Here is a 12,769-nt window from a genome sequence, read left to right as displayed (position 1 = left end):
ATCATGTGAACTATGCAACATTAAATGTTATTTCTGATCTATATTAATAAGTAAATCTGATTATATTGAAATGAGTTTTATTTAGGGCATAAAACCCAACATAACGGCCATACAACACCTTGGGGAGACCCTCATCAATCATTAGTGGCTAGTTCAAATATTCAAATCCCATAAGAAGCTCAATGACGGTTACAAACCCACAAAAATAGTGGGATGGTATCACAAGAATCAGACTTCAACCACCTCCGAAAACTAAGGAGGCAATTAAGATGGCTCCACATTGGTCGCATCTTTTAGAGCGAGAAGCACCGACCTTTTCCCCTATATGAAGGGTCACCCATGACCTGGGAAAGAGATCTGCGAGTTTGAGCACTTATAGGAAAAACACTCTTTTATTCTTTCCATTTAAGAGCATGTTCTTGACTTTTGTAACTTTGATTAATAAAACACAAGGGGAGTAGGCTATTACCGACATCTGGATCTGAATCTCTTTAAATTTATTGTGAATTTTGGTATCATTATTTACATTTATTGTTACAATTTTAGTTTAAATCTCATTTATTACGACTCCACATAGGTTGGCTAAAATCCAATCAAAAATTCTCAAAATAGAAGTTGTAAGAATCATCTTCTCTGAGAAACTTTAACGAGTGAATCAAAGAACCTAATTAACACAAACAGGAGTGCGTGAATACTCAGGATTCAGATTGATCTACTAATGATCATCGTTGTGATATGAATAACTCTTTTATAATAACAACACGTTGATAAAAGATGTTAGTTCATATTGGTCCAGTTATGCATAATCAAATTATATACAATACTTTTACTAAATGTCTATCAACATATGTGATCCAAATTAAAGAGTATAGTGCTTAGAAAACCATACTTGGTAATTCCAAATTAAGGATTTCATACTTTAATACACTACCGACTTATTTTGTTTATGTTGTATGATCTTAATTCTCTTGTACTTCCTTACATGATCATACCACTCTGTATGAATATAGAATTTTCAAATATTTATTAATTATATTTTTATAATTTACGCATTCATTTATCTTATACTTGTGTTTCATATCTTTTCTAATATATTATCCATTAAATAGTTGCTTTAGAGCATAAAGCCTAACAATTTTATGTTGTGTTTTAGTTATTTTTACGTAGTTTTCAGAATATTTTTTGTTGTATAGTTATTTTTAGTTGTTTTTTGATTTATGTGCATTTGTTATGATGTATATTTTTAGTTTATTCTTGACAATTTTTTTGTTATATTTGTGTTGCATTGTATATATATATATACAAATATTTAGTTTATTTTTTTGATACATTATTTTTAATATACAGTGATGAGTTTTTTTTAGTTTTTTTTTAAATTGACACAATGTGCACTAGTAGATATTGACATATTAAAATTATATTTTTTTCTAGTTATTTTTTTATTTTTTTTAATTATATATTACCAATTATATTATATACTTAATTTTAAAATTATAAGATTTTATTATTTTTATTATTAAGGTAATCATTCATTTAATTTTTAAAAAATAAATTGTCATTTTAGTTGTCACTAACTCAAAAAAATGAGAGAAAAAAGTATGAAATTGTAACAAATAAATTTTATGAAAAAAAAAATTATAACGTAGTAGTACAAAAAAATAATCAAATTGTTAAAACTAAGTAAAAAAAAAGAATTTCGTAATACAAAGATGAATTGGGGTATTGTTTTGCATATTTCAACGATGTCAATTTCTTGATATTCTTGTGTTGTTTTATAGTTATTTTCATATTATTATTTAGATGTTCTATAGTTATTTTTTATTTTACTGAAACACTGTATTTTTATTATTTTGAAACTTTAAGACAATATTTTTGAAAACTTCACAGTAGAAATGTAAAAAAATAAAATAAATAAGAATGATAGTAGAAATATAAAAATACCAAAAAATAGATAATTTTGCAAAAACTCCTTAATAAAATAAAAAAAAATACTTTTAACGACTCAGACAATAAAAGTTTAGAATCGTGAATTAAATGTCATATGGAAAAATCGTACTGACTTTGCTCTTGATTGCATGCACCACATTTGATACAATCAGTCTCCAGTAGAATATTGGATCAGCCATGATTCTTTATCCAACTCAGAGCTTCTTTTATTCCACATTACTATTAAGACATAAGATTGTCCAATGAAAAAATAACTAAATTTAAAAACTAAGTAAGTAAATGTCATTTTTTTTTTATTTAGTAAAATGACCAAATATAATAAAGGATAAATACCATTTTGGACCTTACTTTTTTTTTTTTTTTTTTGAGTAAAAGTGAGAATTTCATTTAAACACTTTCAGCCATTACAATAGACTTAAAATCAGCAGAAACATTATGCTGATTAAAAACACAATCTGACGAAAAATAAGACTCTCTAGCAAGACAATGAGCAGCCCTATTTGCAGATCGTTTAACAAACTTTAAAGAAACATTATTTAAAGACGAGAGTAAAACTCGACAATCATCAACAAGTAAACCAAACTGAGAAGGCATGAAAATTGAACTATGAATAGCTTGAACCACCACCAAAGCATCAGTTTCAATGACTACATTGGGCCATTGCTTTCTTTTAAGCCAACTTAACGCCTCCTTAATCCCAATGGTCTCAGCAATCTCAGGCTTAACAACCCCAAGTCGAGACTCAGAAATTGCTTCAAGGAGAGAACCGTTCGAATCACGAGCTACGCAACCATAACCAAACTTGTTTTGTTCTTGAAAAATAGCCCCATCAACATTAATCTTGACCATATTAGCAATTGGTTTCTTCCACCGCTCATCAACATTATTAATATCATCAACATTATTAATATCAACATTATCTTGACCTTACTTTTTTTTTAATATAACCAACTTGAAGATAATTCCTAACACGAACATATACAGAAAATGTAAATAGTCTTGTCATAAAACATTTAGATCGGATTTTTATTAAATTTTATTTTGACAAAAAATTAGTTCAGGGTCCTATTTGTACCATTTTGAAAAATACAGGGTCCATTTTATCATTTAACAAAATAGAGGGTCCAATCGGTAACTTTTGCAAAATACAGAGTCCAAAATAGTATTTACCCTATAATAAATTAGCTATAAAAGATTATAAAAATACATTTAACACATATTAATTTTAAAAAAATATATATAATAATTAAATTAAAGTGTATAAATTTTTTAGTATGACATATTAATATATTGTAATAAAAAAGAATAAATATATTAGATTATTAAATATATACAAAAGTATTTGACATATTGTATCACTGAAAATTAATACACTGTAGTAATAAAATTATATACCACAAAGAAATTATAACAATACTAAAACTAGTATATTAATACTCAAATAATGCTAACAAAATTATATATACCACTATTAAAATGTGTATACCATACCAAAAAAATTATATATAATTATTATATATAATAAAATAGAAACTAAATATCATCTTAAATAAATGATATACTATACACAATTAAAAAAATATATACCATACAATAAAATATATATATACCTACAATAAAAAATAAACAAAACAGTGTAATATTATTAAAAATATATATATACCATATTAACAAAATTATATACGACTATAAAATAATTATATCATACTTATAAAATTATGTATCACATTTATATATAATAAAATAAAAATTAAACATGCATGATCTAAAATCAAATGATATATTATACAATAAAACATATGTATCATATAACAAAAAACATATACCTTACAAAGTTGCAATAGAAATATATATATAATAACAATAAATAAACATAAAAATATATGTAATATTTTAATAAAATTATATGTCACGTCAACAAAAGTACAATAGAAAATAGAACTTAAATATCATTTTAAAAATATGATATACTGTATAACAAAAAATACATATATCATTCACCAAAATATATATCCTAGCAATAATAAAAAAAAATATATATTAAAATACTATACTATACTAATCAAATTATATACCACAATTAAAATATATATTATGACAACAAAATTATATGCTGCCATTGTATATAATAAAATAAAAACTAATTAAATATTATTTAAAATAAATAATATATCATACAATTAAAATATATAAAAATAATAATGAAATATATATAACAAGCCAATAAAATTATATACCTACATTAAAATGTTTGTATTATACGAACAAAATTATATACCGCTATTATACATAGTAAAATAAAAAATAAATATCATCTAAGAATAATAATATATTATATAACAAAACATAAATATATTGTACAACAAAATATATATATATCAACAACTCACAACAACCTATAAAAATTTAAAAAAATCGACATAACTTTAAAATAAAAAAGAATTAAACAAAACTAATATAGATATACCATAATCTTTAAGTAATTTGCTTCCTTTTTAAAAAAAAAAATATAAAAAAAAAAATTAATTTTTTTATGTGGCAAAAGACAATATAAATACGGGAAATTTTTAAAAATACCTTTCTTTTATATTTTATTTACAATTTTACGGCCTAAAATTTTTATTTACAAAAATACGCTTGTAGAGTTATAAAATTACAAAAATACACTTTGTTCGGCAAAAAGTAGAAAAATAACTAAAAAAATAACGAGAAATCAACCTCATGACAACTATACATCAACTATAAATAAACTATAAAACAACTAAAAATAACCTCGTGACAATTATAATACAACTATAAATTAACTATAAAACAACTAAAAACGGTTCATTAGTTTTACTGAAGAGATATTTTTCTAAATAAAAAAGTTCAAAGAGTAAAAATGAAATTTTTTCCGTGTTGATGTATTTTTGTAATTTTTTTTTCAAGTTTTTAGTCTATTATGTAGATTTTTCTATAAATCATAAATAGTATAAAATGATCATTTCTCTACAAGTTTTGAAATAAGGACATTTACTTACATAGTGCTATGATTTAGGATCATTTGATTATTTCACTTATTATTATTACTATTATTATTGTAGTTGACAAACTTACCATAAATAATAGGTCTAAGAGTACTTCTAATAATTTCTCTACTCTATCATTTAGAATGCCTCACTAAAATAAACTTTTTCTATTTGAACACATATTTACATTATACCATACATCAACTTTTTTATAGTTTTTTTCACGTCATTTAAATATATTACTTATATTAATTAAAGTTTAAGAAAAAAGTTAAAAAGTAATAAATATAATAAACAAATGTTAATGGGAGAAATAAAGACAATTAAGTACAAAAAAAATATTTAAAAAATAAATAGAATAGCTTTAAAGCTTAGCTACATTTAGCTAAAAAAAATTAGGAGTTTGAGATGATTTACTTTAGCTAAAGATTTAGAGCATTTGTTGGAAAATTTTAACCTTTTAGCTATTTTTCTGCGTACTATAGTAAAATTAGAGTTCTCATCTTTGGGATATATCCAACTAAAAATTATCTCAATTAAAAAGTGTAAATAATTTTGAGTTGTTATAGACTTTGCATGCCTCTAACAATTCATGCGGTGCCACTTGTTTCGGACTGCTCAACTCATAAGTACAGGGAAACAGGGCTCGATTTTGAGAATTAATGCCAAGTATTCTAAGTTGGATGAGGATACTAGGGAAAGTGAATATCGGGCCCAGATGTTTGGAAAAACCAGTGAAGTCGATGATGAGTTATGAATTTATTTTCATGGCAGATGCTTCATGGTTGGATGACAAGGCTGAATTAGCTATGGTTATGATACAAAAAGATTTTGGAGTTTGGGCAATGAATACTTGTCGAAGTAATGTTGCTTCGGCACTGGATGCTGAGATCCAAGCAATGTTCCTAGCTTTGCAATGGGCTAAGAACGAACGATGGGACCATATTACTATTGTGTCTGATGCTCAAACTGCAATCATGGCCTTTGAGGCAAGGGAGTGTCCCCCCGCTTGGAATTGTTGGCATACTTCCTATAAGGTCTTAGAGATTTTAGTTTCCTTTGTTTGTTGTAATTTCTATCATATGCCTAGAAATTCTAATGTTTTGCTGATTCATTGGCTAAGAGTGCTAGATGTTTTAGCCATAACACTGGTGTTGTTTGAAGGGAAAGAATCTCCCTTGTGATTCCTGTCCTGATATATTTTTCTAATTAATGTACTTTGGCATTCTTTAAAAAAAAAATATAGTAGAATTCAATAATATTTTTTTTTCTTTTTGATAACCGAGGATTCAATAAGATTTAGTATGTAAATTTGAATTCATAAACTAAGTAAACAACTACAAGAGAGAAAATTAAAGATTATGTTCATTTCACTTCTTTAGTAACTGCGATTAAAAAAGGACATTAAAATAATTTTTCAACGATTTTGATAAGAGGTACCTAACCCACTCTTTTTTGTATCTGCACTCTTTTTCTAATTTTCTAATTGGTTAACATCAATAATCTCTTAAAATATAGTTATATATTGAAACAATTAAACTTTTGTCCTCACAAATTTATTTAATTATAATTAAATAATATTAGTAATAGTCTCATATTATTATTTAACTATAGTTTATTTTAGTATAATTAAAATAGTATTAGTAATAGTTTCATACAATTATTTAACTATAATTGAAAGATTACCCAAGTCAATCAATTAGAATTAGAAAAATGCAAAAGATTGTAGATGGATTCCACTCTAAAAATAATACTAACAAATAAGGAGAAGCAACATTCCAAATCTTATTAATTTTTTACTCATAAAGTTTATTCCATTCTATTTTTATTTTTAATCATACTCATTCCTCTATTCATCATTACTCCTAACTAAACAACACCTAAGCATTTACTTTGACAAAATTGTGCTTATTCCTTAATTTTAACTACGGTCATACATAGTCATCAGAAAACACATGAAATATAAAAATAATGAAATTCTAAAGAGTAAAAAGGATAGGAAATGTAAATATTGTTAAAATAACAAATGGCCATATACTAAAACTAAAATACACGAATAATTTTTTTTTTTAGTGCAAACAGAGAACATGAATAAATTAAATGACTGTTAAGAAGTTATAGTGTAGCAAAGCCCGCATTTCATTGTTATTAGCATATAGTAGGTGTACAGTATAAGCTTAAATGTGCCAAGAGAATTCTCTCACAATAAGAGAGAAAATAAGATTTGTCAAGAGCAATTTCTTCATTTTAATTTAGCACCAGTATATACCCAACTCCCAAAATCAATCCAACTAAGGATATCATGTTCTTCCAGACACAAGCAGCTACTTTAGACAACTATATGAAGAGAGAAGCAAGATCAATTCATATATAAGTAAGCTAGTTTTTTACCTATATGAACTACTCGTAGCTGCTGCTGGCATGGAGGGTTTAACAATAGACGAGGCGTCCTTCACTGGTTTAGAATCCGAACTAATGGCAATCTTGCCCATTCCAACCTCCATTGCCTCTCTTTCATCATTTTCCCTTTTCTTATCATCAATGATGGCACTATCTTCAGCTTGATTTCCATCAGAGGTAATAGTAATAGATGGTTCCAAGAGACGAGGGCCTGCATTGATCCATGGATGGAGAAGCAATTGGGCCGCAGTTGGTCGCTTCTGAGGAACAAAATCAAGGATGGGAACCAGGAATTCTGTCATGTCATTTGCATCTTGCTCACTGAACTCGTATTTCTCTGTTAGAACCTTGTTCAGGGGCCAAAAGCGCAAGCGACGAATATGCCGCAAATCACCATATCTGTTAAAGTAATCACGAGAGTAACGACCTCCTAAAGCAATCTGAGAAAATTTGCCAGCATTTTCAAGTTAGAAGAGGTTCCATGAAGAATTTATTAGTGGGAGTGATAATAATCTCACCTTCCGGGGCATCATTCCAAGAAGCTCCATCATCAGTGCTAAGTGGTCCTGAAACAGCAACATATTACATATTTTTAAATCAGCTACAGAAATACTAAAACACTAGAAATCTTTGTGATTCATGAAATACATATCAACCATCTTGCTTGAAATAAGGAATGAAAATCACGAAAGTTAGCAACATACTGGTCATGTAACTACGAATAACAGTTTGAAATCAGTGCAAAATAACATAGTTTGCTGTTTCAAGCAAAATCAAATCTAATGCACAAATTCAGGGATTTGTTTATCTGTTTCTTTAGAAAATCCAGAATGATTATTCTTCATGGAAGCCCCAAGTTGGAGCTTTCAGCATGTTTGTTCCTGAGATTACATGATTTGGCAATTTGGTCCCTGAGACCTTTCTTGGCAATTAAGCAGACGAGTTATAAACATCATAGCAATCAACTCAAATCCCATAGCTATCAAATGCTGACAATTTCATCTTTAATGTCACTTAAACTTGCAAAGTATGTATTAAAAAATTCTTAATTAATCTAAAATAAAAACACATAAAATGGTTGTCTCGTGATAGCATGATCCTTAATCCATGCCAAGGGTTGCTTGAGCCTTAATGCATGTGAGTTTAAATGATTTTCTTTTAATTTAATTAATTTAAGTGAAATTATACGTAAATTATCTATTTTCTAGTCAGTTAAGTTAAAAAGTATTTACCAAAATTCCTAATTTAACCTTCAAAAAAACATTAGCATCTGACCTACACATGGTCATTTCCATCAAGCATTTGATAGAGTAGATTTGATTTCCACTATTTTTGAACCTTAGGGACTTGATTGTCAAAAACAATTCCTAAGAGTGAGGAACAAATTGTCTGTCCACAAAAAACTCAAGCAAACATGCTAAGAACCTTTAGAATTCATACCCTGTGAGTTGAGATGGTGTTTGAAAAATATAGCATAATTAAACACAAAGAAGAAAAAAAACACAATTACCAGGTGTTAGACTCCAGGATTAGTAGAAGAGGGTATATGAGTCATTGTATCGACTATTGAGGGGTAGGGACCTCCTAGGAAGTCCTCGTGTTGCACCCCTAAAACTTTTAAATGCTATGTGTGATTGAAATCTATCAGAAAACACTATTGAGGGGTAGATTTGAGCGGGATTATACACTATATATAAAAGAATTAGGGAACTGTAGGTTATGCATGATTCAAGTATTTACTCTGCATCACAGGGTCTGAAAGGACCTATAGTTTGTCTACTTTTGGCTTTGATTCAATAATATAACGTCATTTCTGGTTCCATTCTCTATTCCTTTACTGCTCTATTGCTGGTGTGGATTAAGCTTGTGCTCAGGTGACCAGAGCAAAGCACGAGAAAATTAAACTTTAATAAACTACTTGACGGAAACCTGATTTGATAATCATTCCTAATTACTTTGGTTCCTATCTATGAGAACATATTTAAGAAGAGTTTAAAAAGAAAGACCATTATAAATATATATGTATATATATATATATAAATGTATAAATGTATGTATATTTAAATATTCAGAAGGAATCTTTTTTCTGGGTTGAATGAAAGGGATTGAATATACATCAAACAAATAATCACAACAGCAGCCAAATTGGTAAGATTTACTCTGTTTTAGTCAATGAATTATTCAATTCAAAGCAATATGAACTTATCAATGCTCAGTGAAATCATGAGTAAATTCAAAATGACAAAGCAGAGTAGAAACAAAAGCATTACGTAATCATAAATGATAAGTATTGGAGTTCATCCATACATACCTCATCTCTATCAAAGTTATCGCCACTGTGAGGATCAAAGAGCACATCACCAGTTGCAAGTTCAAAACAAATGCATGCAAAAGACCAAAGATCCGCTGAAGTAGAATATTTAGATCCTAAGATCACCTCCGGGCACCTATACTGTCTTGTTTGAATATCATTCGTGAACTGTTTATAAGTCCAACAAGCATTCCCAAAGTCAACCAATTTGCACTTTAGGTCAGCTGAAGCCAAAAGCTTTTTTCTTGTTGAGCGACTTCCTCTCCGATTGCCCTGATTTTCAGAACCTGAGCCTGAGCCCTTTGTCCCATCAGCATCTGATGATCTATTATTCACGTTAACAGAATTAGTAGGATGGTCTTCCACTGAATCCGCATTCAACTTTGCATTGGTAGATGGCTCTCCTGCATCAGATGTTACCGGGTCACTATCAGCTTCCCCTAATACTTCTTTGTCTGCACAACCCTGAGCTGCTTGCTTAGCTTTTCTTCTAATATTATTCTTGTGATTCCTAGTCAAATCCCCATTTGATATCTTTGAATCTTTTCCAACCCCAGAATCCATTGCAATCATACTATCTATACTATTCAGAAGAATAGGAAGATTACCTGATTTTCTAGGATCCTTAGACGGGTCTATAGTTGACACCAACAGTATATTTTCTGGTTTCAAATCGGTGTGTATAATAGAAAGCTGTCTGTGCAAGTAATCCAATCCCACCAGAATATGATAACATATCTCCTTAACCATATGTAAAGGCAAACCTCCGTAATCAGAGTACTTAATAAGTGTCAACAAGTTATCACCCAAGTACTCGAAAACCATACAAACATGCTGTCCGTTTGGACCTGAATGCTTAAAATGGTCCAAAAGCTTCACCACACATTTTTGGTCTTCTGGGTCTCCTTCTGCAATTTGTTTCAAGATACTTATCTCATCCATCGCAGCCTCGGTGTAATGAGCAGCACTCTTTTGCACTTTCAAAGCTACATATCTCTAGTGTTCATGCAATATGAAACAAAAGATAGAAGAACCCATTTCACTAATCCTTCGTTTAGTTTTAAAAAACAAAAGAGTACAGTTAAAAAAGACAACATTCTTATCATATTGATTCTATTCCCTTGGATTCCAAAGGAATATAGCATCCATCCACTGGTTTCATTCTACTATACATTTACACATTCCTTAAGCAGCAAATAGTATAATTTTATCCATTTTTTTTCATAGGCAACCAATTATAACACTAATTAACTCCATAGTATATAACACCACTAGTCAAGCATATTAACTCCATAGTATATAGCAATTTTTTTTTTTTCCTTTTTCTTCTTTTTCCCGGAAACGAGAAGAAAAAAAAAATCAAATCAATGAAAGAGACAGAAGAATAAAGAAAGGAATGAGAAGTACAGATTGCTGAGTATCCCAGGCGAGCCAAACAGTAGAGAAATGTCCCCAACCAAGCTTACTCTGAACGACATATCGACCACTCTTAAAGGCGTCGCCGACTCGAACGGCGTGGTAGCCACCGCGGCGGTAGTCCTCGGTTCCTTCGTCATCCGATGTGTAATCGCTACTCTCCGTTCGATCAACATCATCACGCTTGCCCTCCATCTTCCCCCAAATTCTAGGGTTTTGGAGCTTTGATTTTGTGGTTATGGAAAAAGAGATTAAGAGATAAATAATTTTTGAATAAATAAATAAATAAATAAAAAGGGTGGAATGTGAGGAAAGATGAGTAAAGAAAGAAGTTTCTTTTCTTCTTCTTAAATTTCGCAGCTTTTTTGTCTTAGCAAAGTGGGGAGTTATCAGGTACAACTGGACTAGCGAGAGACTGCTTTGGAATGGATTGGATCAAATCAAATCACATGGTCCAGTGAAGTGTCCTTCTCATCTTCACATATCAATTTCTATTCTTTTTTTTTTTTTTTTTAATTTTTTGGGCTTAACTAATTTTGTGTTTATTTATTTGAGAAAGTAGACTTTATTTATTTTGGTATTAATTTAATTTTTTTTTATGATTATTGTGTTGTTGACTGGTGTATTAAAATTCCTAATAATTTATAATGTAAAATATCTTTATCTTTATATATTAAAAGTGTCTATCTAACGGTATTTTTTGGTTTAACAGAATATATAAATATTCTATTAAATTTAACGATTAGTTTGATCTCCCGTTAATAAATAAATCTAATAATTAAACTCAAAAAATTAAATAATCTTTTAAATATTAATAATCTCTTTTTAAATTAAAAAAATCATCTTAACCACTTATCTCTCTAACAAATCTATTTTGGGAGAATATACTTAATTTTTTTTTTATTTTTTAAAAAAGAAAAATCTTTATTCTTTGTTTAACGATTATTGTTTTAACAATGAAACAAAAATACATCTAATTTAACTATTTTTCAATGCCCACGTTAACGTCTGTTAAGTTTTTCTAATTGAATAAAAAAAAATAAAAGTAATGGTTTGTTCCGTGTAAATCGAAACTGAAGCCCAAAAAAAAAAACGATTTGTTAGATAGAATCGAAAAGAAAAGATGTTTTGTCCTCTGCATATCGAAATCATCGAAACCCAAATTCAAGTCGTCGTTGGATCTCCCTTCGATTTCCTCCATCTGTCTATCTTAGAGGAACAAGAGAAACTATAATCTTCATCATCTGTTGAGGCCATATTTTCAATTTTTTGGGTGAGCGTATCGATTAAGGTATCAATTTAGTAAGATGATTCAGAATAAGTATGTTAAAACTTATATTACTCTTTCTGTATACTTTACTTCTTTTATTTTTGTATATTCTGAGTGAGTACTAAGTTTATTTTAAAAAAGGTGTGTTCCTTTCTAAGCACAATGCCTAAACTTATATACTCATGATGAGTTTTTTTTTTTTTTATTCAAGCGTTTATATATTACACAATACATAACCTGGGACTCGAACCCAGGACCTCCAACACACACGTACCCTCCTATGGCCAATACTCATGATGAGTTTACACTATGGTCATGTGACTCTATATGTAACGCCCTAACTAACATAGGCGTATTACGTGATTTTTAAACATACTGTGCAGCTCGTTGCTAATCAACGAGGTTTACGGAAAAACG

The 12,769-nt window shown here is 28.9% G+C and overlaps 1 protein-coding gene across 2 annotated transcripts; it reads right to left on the bottom strand.

Moving 5' to 3' along the window:
* Positions 1-7,076: 7,076 nt before the first annotated feature.
* On the bottom strand, positions 7,077-11,443 carry LOC115709444 (uncharacterized). Of its 2 annotated transcripts, XM_030637555.2 has the most exons (5): positions 11,074-11,442; positions 10,275-10,662; positions 9,667-10,070; positions 7,874-7,921; positions 7,077-7,795 (listed from the first exon to the last, which is right to left on the bottom strand). In XM_030637555.2, exons 1-5 carry the CDS (start codon positions 11,275-11,277, stop codon positions 7,343-7,345), a joined length of 1,497 nt encoding a protein of 498 aa, XP_030493415.1. In that variant the 5' UTR covers positions 11,278-11,442; the 3' UTR covers positions 7,077-7,342. The 2 variants fall into 2 exon arrangements, with proteins under 2 accessions (XP_030493415.1, XP_030493414.1); XM_030637554.2 differs by having other exon boundaries at positions 9,667-10,662; positions 11,074-11,443.
* Between the last annotated feature and the right edge of the window lie 1,326 nt (positions 11,444-12,769).

The sequence above is a fragment of the Cannabis sativa genome, chromosome 3 (assembly GCF_029168945.1).
Source record: "Cannabis sativa cultivar Pink pepper isolate KNU-18-1 chromosome 3, ASM2916894v1, whole genome shotgun sequence".
In the NCBI taxonomy this organism is placed as follows: domain Eukaryota; kingdom Viridiplantae; phylum Streptophyta; class Magnoliopsida; order Rosales; family Cannabaceae; genus Cannabis; species Cannabis sativa.
Note: the sequence above shows the minus strand (reverse complement) of the source record. Positions and strands in the feature narration are given on the sequence as shown.

Bases quoted from the DNA above. Each gene is read 5' to 3' on its own strand.
- LOC115709444 (XM_030637554.2), bottom strand. From the start codon at position 11,277: ATGGAGGGCAAGCGTGATGATGTTGATCGAACGGAGAGTAGCGATTAC. The intron at 10,663-11,073 runs GTACTTCTCATT...CATGAACACTAG, and splicing joins CCTGGGATACTCAGCAATCT to AGATATGTAGCTTTGAAAGT. The intron at 7,922-9,666 runs GTATGTATGGAT...TTGCTGTTTCAG, and splicing joins ATAACTTTGATAGAGATGAG to GACCACTTAGCACTGATGAT.